Source organism: Syngnathus leptorhynchus, chromosome 10 (genome assembly GCF_054491065.1).
Source record: "Syngnathus leptorhynchus isolate UIUO chromosome 10, UIUO_Slep, whole genome shotgun sequence".
Lineage (NCBI taxonomy): Eukaryota > Metazoa > Chordata > Actinopteri > Syngnathiformes > Syngnathidae > Syngnathus > Syngnathus leptorhynchus.
Window position 1 is genome coordinate 6,065,048 of NC_141204.1, and position 13,476 is coordinate 6,078,523.

At 41.7% G+C, this 13,476-nt stretch overlaps 2 protein-coding genes across 2 annotated transcripts in view; one reads left to right on the top strand and one right to left on the bottom strand.

The window, feature by feature from the left end:
- The window catches only part of LOC147050117 (zinc finger matrin-type protein 4), a 38,723-nt gene extending 36,501 nt beyond the window's left edge, over positions 1 to 2,222 (bottom strand). Inside the window, exon 1 of the mRNA XM_085921964.1 lies at positions 2,038 to 2,222. Within this exon, the coding sequence (XP_085778090.1) occupies positions 2,038 to 2,076 (39 nt within the window). The 5' untranslated portion in view covers positions 2,077 to 2,222. The remainder of the gene's footprint in view (positions 1 to 2,037) is intronic.
- The window catches only part of LOC147050114 (golgin subfamily A member 7B-like), a 127,350-nt gene that overhangs the window by 73,659 nt on the left and 40,215 nt on the right, over positions 1 to 13,476 (top strand). The gene's annotated exons all lie outside the window — the stretch shown is intronic.

The following is a 13,476-nucleotide window of genomic DNA, read 5'->3' on the forward strand; positions in this document are numbered from 1 at the left end:
CCTCATGTGTGCAAGGGCGGCCCTTGTGATGAACAGACAAGAGCAGTGAAAAGGCCATAAAGTGGTATCACATTTCCACAGGCACGCACTTGACTGGACGCTTGTCCCAAAGTGACGAGTTCTTGCGACTGCAGCAGTTTTAGTGAGACAGCGAAATAGCTGCTAACAGAAATAGCAAAACAACAAATCTGGCATGCACCTCATCCACTGTGAGTGTTTAAGTTAACGCTCCCCCTCAGTTTGGTGGTTGAGACAAATGCAGCGGCTCGGCATATTATTCGCTTCATTACCATTAACCAATTAAATGACTTTTTAATACCTTCATTATGTTTTTACCACAGCATGAAGTTGAAATGACGGTTTCAATCAACAAACACGACAACCTCAATGCAGATGAGTGCATTGGGGCTGACAAAGCAGTGCCATAATGATAACAATGAATTACTTCCATTGCTTTACAATTGTCCGACACAGGCATGGTCAACCAATGAGGCTGGCCGCCATTTCAATTTACTGTTTACTGTCTACGATTTAAAATAAATGACCAGCAAGATTCAAACTGCAGCACAATTCTCACAGATGCATTTTAAAATTGGGCAAAATAATCCCTGCAAGTTTTTCTTGAAAGAAAGACTCATTTAAGGCGATCCCACATTCAAACACCCAAAGTCAATATTCCAATCTTAACGTCCTTGCTCATGTTTCATGCAAAGTGTCTGAAATGTGCATCACTTGCGCCTTAAATTTTATGTTGCGCACACAGCACTGCAAGAACGCCAATAAAAAAAAGGATCTTATTTAAGGCACCGGTGCTTTTGCCTGTCGTTTAAAATGTTACAATGAACCAAAAAGTCATGAAGGCTTTGCCTCATTCATCTGTCATTCGGGCAAATATTCTCACAGTGTCAGGAAATGCCATAAACTTCATGTTGCATGCATTGAAACGCAATATCTGCTGTGAAACGACATGGGAAAAACAGCCAGTCACCTATACATCCTCATTCGCTTGCTTCCATATCACAACACGCCAGGCTTGCCTTTTTCAATGCACGCACACACATTCAACATCACAAATATTACAGTGTACAATGTGAGAATGGCAATCACTAGTGGACAAAGATAAAAACTACACCTCTCATGCATATATCTTGATATGATATGTATTATGCTTTAAAATATGGTAAATACAAAGAATAATACAAATTATAGAGGGATTACTGTTTGAGGGAATTTGTTTATTCAGAAGCTTGTCAAACTGATAGTTCTTTGCAATAATTAGTAGTGAAGAAGTCTGTCTCAGTTCCTAAAAGGTTGATGACCCCCAATTCATTATTTTTTTGACATAAAACAAAATGCCATTCATCTTTCGTTCATGCAAATATTCACAGTGTCTGAAATGTGCTCAGTTCATTTCCTCATTTATCTTTCATCTTTGTAAAAATAAAGAAATCATTGTGCATTTAAAAACAATACCCCTGCAAGAGATCATTGGATGTTATTAGTGTTTTGAAATGACAGAAAAAGTAAAAAACCTAAAATCAATATCTGTACTCATCTACCCGTCAGCCACACAGATAAACACACAGAAATAGAACTTGAAAACATTGCAAACATTAAACTGAGCGCTCCAACATTTTTTCTAATTGCACACTCTCTAAATATCAGTGTCCTTAAACTTTATGTTGCTCTCATTTAAACTCGAGACTTCTTCCATGACTACATTTCCTTTTTATTTGCAATATAACCCGTTCATCCAATGCGAGAGGAGACAAAATGTTGAGAATTATTTAATTGTCATTCATAACTCACACATTGCCATAAATACGCATTAAATGCTTGCTTAACTTTAGATCGTACATTTTTTACACATGCTCATTTACCTGTTAGTCGTGCACACCCACATGGCCAGTGCAGTGCCAGCTCTTACTTTTGCATCCAACTTTGTTGCATACAATTACCCTCATGAAATGACACATACAAACTTAAACATCATTAACCGGCCATTTATGCCACTATATGAATAAGTTGAGATCTCACCTTGCAGAGAGGACTCCTCTCTTCAATTTCGACAACCATCCGCCAGCCGAGTGTCTTCACCGCTGCACCTGCACCGTACAAATCCGTCAACACGGATTAAACCGCAGCAAAAGCACTTTTATTGTTCCTTGGCAGTCCTTCTTCCTGCGTGGAATAAACACGCACACTCTTAAGTCCTCTCTTGTTGCGCGCTATAGTGAAGCGTGTCCTTTTGCGGCTCCGATTTCTGCTGTGTGCCGCGGAGGCAAGAAGCGCAGCGCCTTGGACATGATCCTCCGCTCGAACACGCGCACCCTCCACTGTAAGGGGGGTGGGGGGGTGGACTGGAGCCTGGCTGGGAAAATATCCCAGCACTGGAGAGAGGGGGGGTGAAATGAAGAGAAGAGAGACGATGATGATGTGCGCAGCCTTCACCGGGATGAATGAAAAGACTGAGAGCCCTCGAATCGCGTGCACGGTGCGCGCTCGCGCTTGAGTGTGCGTTCACTTTTTTGGATGCAGAAGATGCCACAGTGAGTGGGAGCGTCAGGCCAACGAGTGGGTTAGTGCACCCACACTGATATTAGATGGATTATGTAAAATGATCACAACAGTGGACTGAGTGACTCATAGTAGTTTGGTATGCGCACAAACGTCAATTGAATTTACGCACTGTGACCACAGGTGAAAGTATGTCATGACTATATTTAAGGTCAAAGTGATTGACCTCACTGCTGAATATTTTCCCGCCCAGTGTTTACAATGTTGTATAACAGTAAATCATGTGTGGGTCGACTTGGGATGTTAGTTTTGTTACTTGGAAATTATCTGTAGAAAGCAATTGTTGCCTTTGTTCAAATCTAAAGCTTGACTTAAAATTTATTTCCACACTTTAGGATTTGGTTGAACCACAAGTAGTACAGTACTCACCTACTGACATTTTGAACTGACCCCCCCCCCCCCACACCCATCTTAATGTTTGTTTTTGTAAGTTGTGAAGATTCCTACTCTCTAAAATTAAACTAGATGAGCAGAAATCATCAGCACAAAACTTTATGACCCAAAACCTTTATGAATCTTCATCATGATTAACAATCCATGGCGAGACAATAGTGGTTTTATTTGACCAATGGGGCAAATCCTAACTGCTGCAAATGAAGCAGAGTAAAGAAAGAAGATTACTCCGCCATATAAAAAAAATAAATCCAAGACTGGATAACAATAGCCACCCCTAAGACTGAATCTAGATAGCAAAAATGACTTTATGCTGTCTGTTTTATACACTATATACATATATTTCCTGTTTGATGAGCCTAAAATCTACTTGAACTCCTAAGGCTCTGCATGTGTGCCGATTCGTGGGAAAATGAGCACTCATTACAAGCTTTTAGAGGCTTTTGACGGTGGCCCTCGTTCTGGAGCTCACACAATGCACTCAGGCACACTCCTAGCACACACGATCACGGACACACGAGGAAGCTAATACCCCCGGACCCACTGACACAATGCACACCGACGAGATGAAAGGGCCAATTTATCAAATCACCACCTCGGGCACGCCCGAGGACGTTTAGTGCCAACACCGGTCTAAAGAAAGCGGGCAGGAAGTGTGTGTGTCCGTGTGCTCTCTCTTCATTTTTCTCCTTGTTGAAGTCAGTCCTCCAAACATAACATGCACTGTTGCCTGTGGCCAACTCTGCCCCAAGTAAGCTTCGTGACAAAGGCTTTTGGATTTTATTTTAAGCGATTGTCAGGTTTTTTCGCCTATTGTGTGATTAGAGTTGTGTTTGGGCCCAGAGAGAAAGACGGTAATCTTGCTATTCCACGTGAAAGCACAAGATCCGTGTTCGTCCAGCATGGGCTTTGGAGAATTTACAAGCTCAAACGATGAGATGCGTGAGAGAACCACAGCAGAAGCTTGCTCAACTGAAGTAAAAGAGCAATAGCGCATGGCATGGCTATATTATTTGTTTGAAACCACAAAGGAGTGTTGTACAAGCATGTCAACACTGCACCGCATGTATATTTGATGTAGACACTTAAGCAACCACAAGAAGATAGATTCTACTTTGTTTTAGTATGCCTGTGATAGCGATTGGTGTCTTTGCTGTCCTTGTGAGGCAAAATCATCCAACAATATATTTTCTTTAGTCTTCTCCTATTTGGATGACGAGTGTGTGAAACCATGCTATTGTATTTATCACAGTCAACTTATAAGCAGAAAAGGTGTTTTTAGGATACACTGAATAATGAGTACATCAGAATGCTCAGTGATTATATACAAAAGCCACCCCTCAAAGGTAGTGTAAAAAACGAAATCTATTCTCATTGCCCATGAAAAAAACAACACCAGTGGCTCCATTACACATGAAACGGGGCGTAAAAGCAAAGGCGCACACGTCAAGGGTAAAGGCAGCAGAGAATAAAGTGATGAACCAGATTTTTACTTGCGGCCATACACAAACTACATCGCCGAGGGCCTGTTCATATTTAGATACCATAACAAACGTGTTTATGTATGGGAGGTTATATCAAAACGTATTCATTTTTATTTACATATGATGGGACCAAAATAGTAAGCCTTGGCTTCAAGAATAATAACCCCAAATGTATTTAACATAAGGCAAGTGGATAATTTACACCCCCCCACCCGTTCCCCCAACACACGCATACTCAGAGGTGCTGCTAAATGACTGTAAAGTAATATCATGCTACAAAAATAGACTCAAGCTCTCTTTAATAATGTGTTTATAGGCAGAGAGTGATTCAAAGAAGCAGGTTTGATTTCATTGACATCAGCAACTCTCACACTTGGCTCACTGACAGTCCAACACAGTACAAGGTTAAGGCACATTTGTCATCACGTTGGACACTCGACAAGCCAGCCCAATGAATAGACTAATCTTTGGTTGCTTTATTTCCAGCACAGCCAAAACATATCAAATACATTTTAACACCACCCTTGTACTGCAATTTTAAAATCAAAATATATTTGCATGACTCATATCAACATTTTGACCAACACGGTCAGGAAGTCTTTTTAGATTGTTGTTATGCCTGATTGTTGTTTGTTTTGTCACATGGTGACGTGAAACTGACGTCCACTGACCTCAAAGCACAGCACCATGCAAACATGACTCACGCTGATGAGGCAGGGAGGTGACTGTCAATCTCACGATTTAAACACCGTACCTGTCACCTCATGTGTGCAGCTGCGTTTATATGACAATGACAACAACACCTGCACAACGTGAATATGGATGACAGTCTGTCTTCTGGCATTTTGGAGAGTGTTGGAATGACTATAAATTAATTTAATGACCATATTTATTTCACACCATAGATTGAATATGATTATTTTAAAGTAACACTGTTCATTTTTTTATTTGGCCCAATGTTTATTTATATATTTACTGAGGAGGCACAGTGATGTATTTCTTTTTTTTATCAGTGGTTTAGTATTTGGTTTTATCCATTTGCTGCTGTATACTGACATCTAGACGTTGGATTGCCACATTGCATTTCACATGCAACCTAAGAGCTATTAAAAAAAAAAAAAAAGCCTTGAGACAGTTTTAGCAACATGACTGTTTTTTTTTTATACTGTGTTCTACTTTTGAATGCCATTAATCGTAACTAATGTTGTGACCGGCAAATTTAGGTCGGTGCATTTTTTTATGTGATTTTTGAGGTTGTACAGACCATTTGAGTAACATACATACATTGTACCTATGATTTTATTATTGAGTATTATTTTTAGTTGTTAGATTTTAGCTATCCCAATTTGTTCTGCTTTACCCTTGATTGTTTTAATACCTATTTTCTTATATACTTAAAATGATAAATACACCAGACATTTTTCTTTATGATTTTTGAGTTGTGTCGGTGTTAAATGTTATAAACTCAATCCAAACATTTTCTTGACAGTATACAGTCATATGTATACCAAACTTAATAAGATTAATTTAAGTTACAATCCAAATCACAGTAACCCACATGAACTTCATGACTCCAAGGTTTGCCAAAATGCTGTTAACTGCTCTTGAGCTGTTGGGTGCATTTGGAATCACAGGGTGGCAGTAGAGACTTTGCCTAATCAGTCTAACATCTGACTCAGCAAAGAAACAGCCTGAGGGAGGTTCATAAAAAATGAGAGCGACTAAGTTGAAACATCAGCAAGTCTTTACGATGCACATTCAGTTGAGTGCTTCCATTTAAACTTACATTAATTAAAGATATGGTGGCCAGAGATGGCACGCCGGAGTTTCCCTACTCGGAAATCACTTGGAGTTTTGATTTACGCCATCTTTTCCCCTTGGCTGCCCATAATTGCATCCATTACTTGCAAATGACTCAATGCTCATTACAGATGTCTGCCTGAAATTGAGATACTTCGTAGTGAGTCGGAGTGTCTGCCTGCGCTTGTGAGCTCATGTTTGTTAGAAAGAATTTGGTAAAGGCCTGGGATTCTTAGTAAATATATGATCCAACGATCAAACACGTTAATTTTCGCTTCCTGTGTGGGCACAGGCCAGGTGTCCCAATACTTTTGTCCATTTTGCTCTCCATAAAACACTCACTTAACAAAGAGATCATGCATCTTGAGCTAGATAGTGAATGAGTCAACACGGACCAAAACAGGAAGTGATCTATTACCTCGTACATGTTTCCTTATAATCTACTTAAAACAACTCAAAAAATGAAATCATCTACTCAAGGAAGAAGTTGGCAAAAAGGAAACACTGAGCTCAGCCCGCACCGACCACAAGAGCAAAAGCTAAATCAAATGAAAGCCGAGACAGACTAATGTTTTGTTGGCATCGCTTCCCTTTTGCTTTATTTCCATCCTGGTATCCTTGTTATGGATCTTTGAGGGGATTAAGAATAAAGCCACTGGCGGATCATGTCATCATGTGCAGCGGAATAAAGATACAGGAAATCGTTGTCCAAGGAGCTTAGGTGGACCTCCATGTTGACGTGTTTTGGAGTATGTCGGAGAAAGGGGTGAAAAGTACACGCAAACAAAAGGTAAAATGTAAAGAATTGTGAGGCAGATATCCAAACCAAGTATTCAGTGGGATGCCCAGTCCCCTCAGAAAATTGGGCACCCTAAAAAAGTTGAGAATATGCTCAAAGAAAACAAAGAGCCATTTAGGTTCTGTTGCATCATTCAATATTTCATCTTGGATCTGCTCTATGAAACGTTTGCTCGCTACACACAGCGGTCCTTCAGGTCAGCCAAATGGCCGAAAAGAACGTTTAATAGTCCGCCACATTCATTTAAATAAGGGATGGAAGTGGCCATCAAACACAATTACCGCTGAGGCCTACACACACATACGTAGTCCTACCGCAGTGTTGTATGTGTGCTTTGTGCGACTGTGACGGAAGAATGTTATTCCACTAATTCAATATCCATAATTTCCTACACTTTTCTACTCGGCCTTTGCCAAGACATGATTGACAGCTGTGCCAAGTTGTTTCTCTCAGAAGTGCGCTTTTGTGTGAGCGTGTTTGGCGCTGGCTCAGTGGGCCTGCTGTCATTGATTTATGTCTTTCAGGTGGACACATAGCTGGGAAAATGTGAGATGATATTGAGATCAGCATGTCATTTATGTTTGTGAGTCTACTAATGCCTCTCAGGTGAGCGCAGGTCTGCAAGCGGAAATGCTGCCGTCTTTGTGTGCGATGTGGCTGCGAGCGCATCTGTAAAAGTAAACTTGTCTGCGTGCCCTGGGAATGGCGCATATTTCATACTGACGTCTTTTGGAGCAAGTAGCACTCTGGAAGATGTTCAGCTATTTCGAAAAGAACATCCGCCTGCATCGTAGTTGAAAGGACTGTTGCCGAGATTGATGCGAACATTGATCATAGAGGATGCAGTGGACACTGAGGTCAAACGCAATTCATTCACGGCTTGTGGTCAGCCTTCCGTTTGTTCACATTTCCCAGAGGGATTAAGGCGAATATTTTTTTCCACAGTCAAATTATCAATACAAACCCTTTTTAGTGTGAAGCAACATTTGAAGCCATTTTTAAAAAAACTAATTGATCGTTTTACTGTAATTTGTTTTCTTGGTATTTGTTGTTTAGCGGCTCTCAAGATATGTTTTGTCCATCATCCATCCATCCATCCATCCATCCATCCATCCATCCATCCATCCATCCATCCATCCATCCATCCATCCATCCACCCATCAATCCACCCATTCATTCATCCGTCCATCCCTTCATCCATCCTGGCACACACTTGCATCTCATAAAGTAACCTAAACTACAAATGTATGGTTGATTGGTCGCCGACCTGGCATTACTAACATCACTATACGCTCGTTAATCCACTTGCAGCCTTTTGGCCCGTCTTTCGGAGTCCAGGTGGCGGAGCATGTGTTGACCTCCACGGGCCGCACTATTGACTCGCCTCAGGCCCGGAGATCTTTGTTAGATCTCCAGATGTGCTCGTTGGGGCCCGGTTTATTAAGTATGTGATAAAGGGCCAACTGGACCCTGCCCAAGAGAACATAAATGCTCGGGTGGGGCACGGCTATGCCTCGTATAAATTGCATGAGTTGAATGGATCAGGGCGTTGCACCATTTTCATGGATCATGATGCAGTGCTGTTCTGCCATGCAACAGAATTAATCCAATGTCATATTTATTTCTGATATATGGGTAAAGAGTTCTGGATTGTGTCAAAGCTACAGCGTGTCTCTTTTGCAGAAAAATAGTGAAGCTCATATTTTTTCAACTTCATAGTTTCTTCAATTTTAAGAACACAGGACACATATAGTAGTGGGGTCACACTTTGTGCAAGACAAAAACGCATTGTTCCATGTTACATCGACACGCACACAGATATTCACAGTCATGCACACTCAGGAATGCCAACTATAACAGAAATACATCAAGAAAGGTAAGATTTACAGCTGCACTGTGTGATATGACGCCAGGCACTTCTTCGGAGGTCTGCAGGTTATGTTCTCCATGACCCGGCCAATGGAAAGACTCAATGTCTATGCATAGTTTCCTGTCACATCTTGGAAGTGGGAACTTTTTGACCTTCAAAGTGGGTGAACTCTGAGTAGACCTATTGAGCTTTGCTTTAGCAGGTTAGTTACTAATTCTCTTCAATTCCCATGTAAAGCATTTTCCAAATTTGCAATGTTGAAAATTCACAGAATTTTCCAGTACTACAAAATGTTCAAGTGCACTATGTGTGTGGCAAGTAAAATAAAGATTTCAGTGTGCTTTTGCACTGTCCATGATGGGCTGTCAGGCCAGCCCAGGCCCCCCTCGGGGGCAGTCCATAAAATGGCAAAAAGACACACACAAACTTTGCTTTTCTTTCCAACCAATCACCATATAGACTTTCTCCTATGACATATTCTCCTTCTCGTATTTACACAACAGGATCGCCATGGCAACAACTGGTGTTTTGGAGGTTGTTTGTCAAGGGAATGAAATGAAATAAGTGTGTCAAGGGACACATGGGCCTATTCCAGTGACCCTCATTTCTTCCACTGGCAATGCAGGAAGTGGAAGGAGTAGGGGCCGGGTGAACCCAAGGTGAAATTAAAGGTCAGAAAGTTTGCAAGTTCTTGCTGATGTAGCTCTTTAAACAGCGACATGGTTGATGAGGTCAGTATTCCATAAGTTTGATGATTCATACTGCACGCACTGACCCTGATGGTGATGCTGTTGCGGCTTCTGGCATCCCAGCAACATCCAACGGCCATACTCAAGATGGTATAATATAAACATTGCTGGGCTTTAAAAACACCAGAAGAGGGCAGTCCTGTGTAATCTAATTTATGTCCCATACAAAGGACCTGACTTAATTATAGTAGTTATAGGTTAATATTAGTTAGATGAGTGTGTGTAAAGGGTAATCCCCTACCCATCAAAGAATGTTTGGAACGTGCACGGGCTAAAAACTGAGCAAATCCAGAGGCGACAGCTTGGGACTTATCAGCCACTTGCTTGACACATCGAGACTCTCTTGATCTCAAAGGGCGCCGTCCAGATGCTTTTGCTCATCTTTTGGTGAGTAGATCGCAGTGAGGCGCTACGCTGATGGATGTCAGGCAACCTCTCAGTTCTCATCAGATTAGTGGCCGTTTAAATCTCTTCGATAGCCGTGCGGCGAGCATGCAAACAGAGCTGGCATGGATCAGCTTCAAAGGCCGGCTGATGTGATGAAACTGTACTTCAGTGTGAGAATGTTAATGATCAGTGCTGGCAGGAGGATTATATATGTATATATAGGGAGAGAGAAGCATGTGAGAGCGTGTGAAAAAGATCCGGTGGGTGTCCGCAGTCGCCTTCAAACAAAGCAGCCGGACCGCTAGTTCAAGTAGAATGGTGAGAGATAAGCTTTTTCAGGCATGTAAATGTGGTATGACAATGGCACCAATTAATTAAACAAAAATTGAATGACCAAAAAGAATGAATAACAATGGATGACATCCAGTTTTAGGTAGCACTGTGATTGGTATCCATTTATAATGGGATGCCAAAAAGTAATTTGTTGCCAATCATATTACTATTTAGATAATGTGAATCCAAGCATCTTTGCAGTTTGTCGTTCACACTTTCACCTAGATGTCTAATTTTTATTTTGGCACCTAGCTTCCATTATTCCTGGAAAACTCACCTGTTTGCTGTTTTTATGCTCAAGCCACACAATAAAAGTGATTCTTTGGTGCCATCTTGGTCACACAATGCCTGCAGATAATAAAAGATTATGCATTCTTTTGGGGTTCAAGGTGGCAAATAGGAAAACTAAATTGATAACCACAGAATGGAAACCACTTTGCAGACTTAATAAGACATCAGTATGGCATTGGTGTACAATTGTTTCAAAGTGAGACCTTCTGAGTTGGGTGTGTGGTTTTATTTCTCAGGGCCATTTACTTTAGAAGAGGAATTATGAATGGGATGGTTTTCAACACCGTGGCAACGGTTTGGGCTGAGACGGAGAGAGACAGCCAGAAATGTAGAAAAAAGAGAAAGTGGAAAGAAACACTGAGGATTTATGACGTCTGAGCCCTCATGTGAGAGTGCCTCACCTCTGACAGGCGAGGAAATACTTCTCCAATCTGTGTCCCTGTTGACACCAGCGTGTTAACACACACACATGTACACACACAGGCCACCCTTGCTTTCCCTACGTCCAATGTGTGGTAATGATGCAGCTCAATGAAAGTGCTGAGAGCAGTCAAGTCGAACACAAAGAGACAGCGAAACGTCCAACGCCTGTGGGAGTCCCGGCCTATGGAAAATGTGCGCTCCTTTTCGTCTCCTTCATGCTCCTCCTGAGAGGAGCATGGTGTTCCAGGAAGTGCAGGGGTTAAGAACACACCGTTTGGACGCCGACCTCTCACCCCTGGTTAGCGTAGCGTAGCCGCTAAGTGGTTCTCTGTGACTCCGCCACTCCTGTTTCTCGGGCCATTTCACACAGTAGCAGCGGTCCTGTTGTATTTCGTTTGGCACATAGGCCCGATTTTTTTTTTTTTTTTTAGGGTGAAGAATTAACAAGATTACAAAAGTTCAGCACCCAACATGGGGGAACGAATGCGTCGTGCAGCATTTAATGTCGCCAACTAAAGCTGAAATCATTGTAGGTTGTGATTAGGTGTCATGCATGTACTTGCGTTATCCTTTTTCCCACATTTATAACCCTGTAAGTTCTCGTCACGTCCTATATTAGACTGGAGACTTACAAAGAGGATTAACATTCCTGGCTCTCCAACACTCAGATGTTTCCCTTCTCCCTCCCGCTGCTCTCGCTTTACCCTTTCTCCCTTTCTTCCGTCCACTTCTTGCTCCTTTTTCTCATTGCAAGTCACTTCTCTCCAATCAAGTCCTTATTTCCGCAGTGCTGCAAACTACAGGTTCACATGTGATGTTCACCTAATGTCCTTTTCAGTCCTCTATTCTTTTCCTTTGTTTGTTTGAATCAGTGTAGGAAATGGGGAAAATTGTGTTTGTGTGGGACTTAAGCTGTAATTAAAGCAGTTAGGCATGGAGGCTTCTTTGGTTTTGACAGTGTAGACCGAAAATTGCTGGTGCCGTCTTCCAGGACGAACAAAACAGTAGAGATAAGTTTGTCACAGTCCATATTTTGCTTGCTTCGTAATCACTAAAACAAATGCCCTTTTTTTTTTCTTTACATTCAACCAGTTATAATGATTGACGTTTTAAGCAAGTAAATCATGTCATTAGCGTTAGCTCTCTTTCGACCTAATCTGCCTCGATGTCCAAGCAGCCATCATCAACCCCCGAGTTGTTCCTCTCCACCTATCATCGACTGCCATTAAAGTGCTGATAAACCCCCTGCTATTACTCAAACATGTACATACTGTAGGTACGTCTTCAAGGTTAAGCTTCCGTGTTTGGGAATGCCCACAAAGTTCCTTTCATACACTGAACAGGTATATTGTGATTGCCAACCTTTGCCCGAAAGCTAAAGCACACACCCAAATTGATTACCATTTGTTATTGACCATGACCGGTCATTAGTCACATATACAAATGTATACCTTTCTGATACGGTATCTTTTCAAGGAGCATTTACCATTTGCCTGGAGACTAATAAAGTCATCAGCCCGGCGCGACAGCTTGACTTATTGCTAGAATTCTATCTCCACCACACTGAACACACACATCCATCTGGCCATTGGTTTGACATTGACAACGACCTGACCAGCTTTGTTTTTTTTTCCACCGGTCAGGTTTTCAACCCATCTTTATGTTGGTGGCCTTTTTCTTTGCCTTGATGCTGGATGATGCAAACACAATTTGGTTCTAGTTGGACTATTTTAAAGTAGAAATCCGAGACATGCTTACATGAACTCGGCCAGTTACCTTTTTTGGCAGCTTAAGGTGATGTGAAAGACTCTCACAGCCTCTGATGTTGTCGTGTTACTGTTTGCTTTGGGAGAAACTTGCAAAAGTATTCTGAGCCTTCAATGAAATCAAGCAGCTGGCTGTGAACTGACTAACTGTGCAATGTTAGTGCCTGGTAAACACGCGTTCACACATCAGTGATGAACTTGTAAGATTCGAGTGGAGCCCAGAGGTTAATTACAGGCGTGTACGGGTGCATATATGCGCTGTGTACATTGTACATACGTGCTGACTCCCGAGCTTATCTGTCAATCTTTAGATAAGTCCATGCAACACAGGTTGAGCGTTGTGTGATGCGTTTGCTATGGGAAACGGTTAATTTGTTGACTTGTCCCTCAACATCAACAGAGGTGCAAGCGACGGGTCGATGGGTTGATAGAAAAGGAGGAAAGGAAGGTGAGGAATGTCAAGGCAAGACTGCCCTGTCTGGATGGCCATGCTAAAAAGTGATTCAATTCAGCCAAGTTTACATTCCTTGTGTGATCTGGAACTTATTAGGCAAAAAAAAAAAAAAAAACTTCTTTTAGAAGACCCGGTAAATCTTCCAAACAT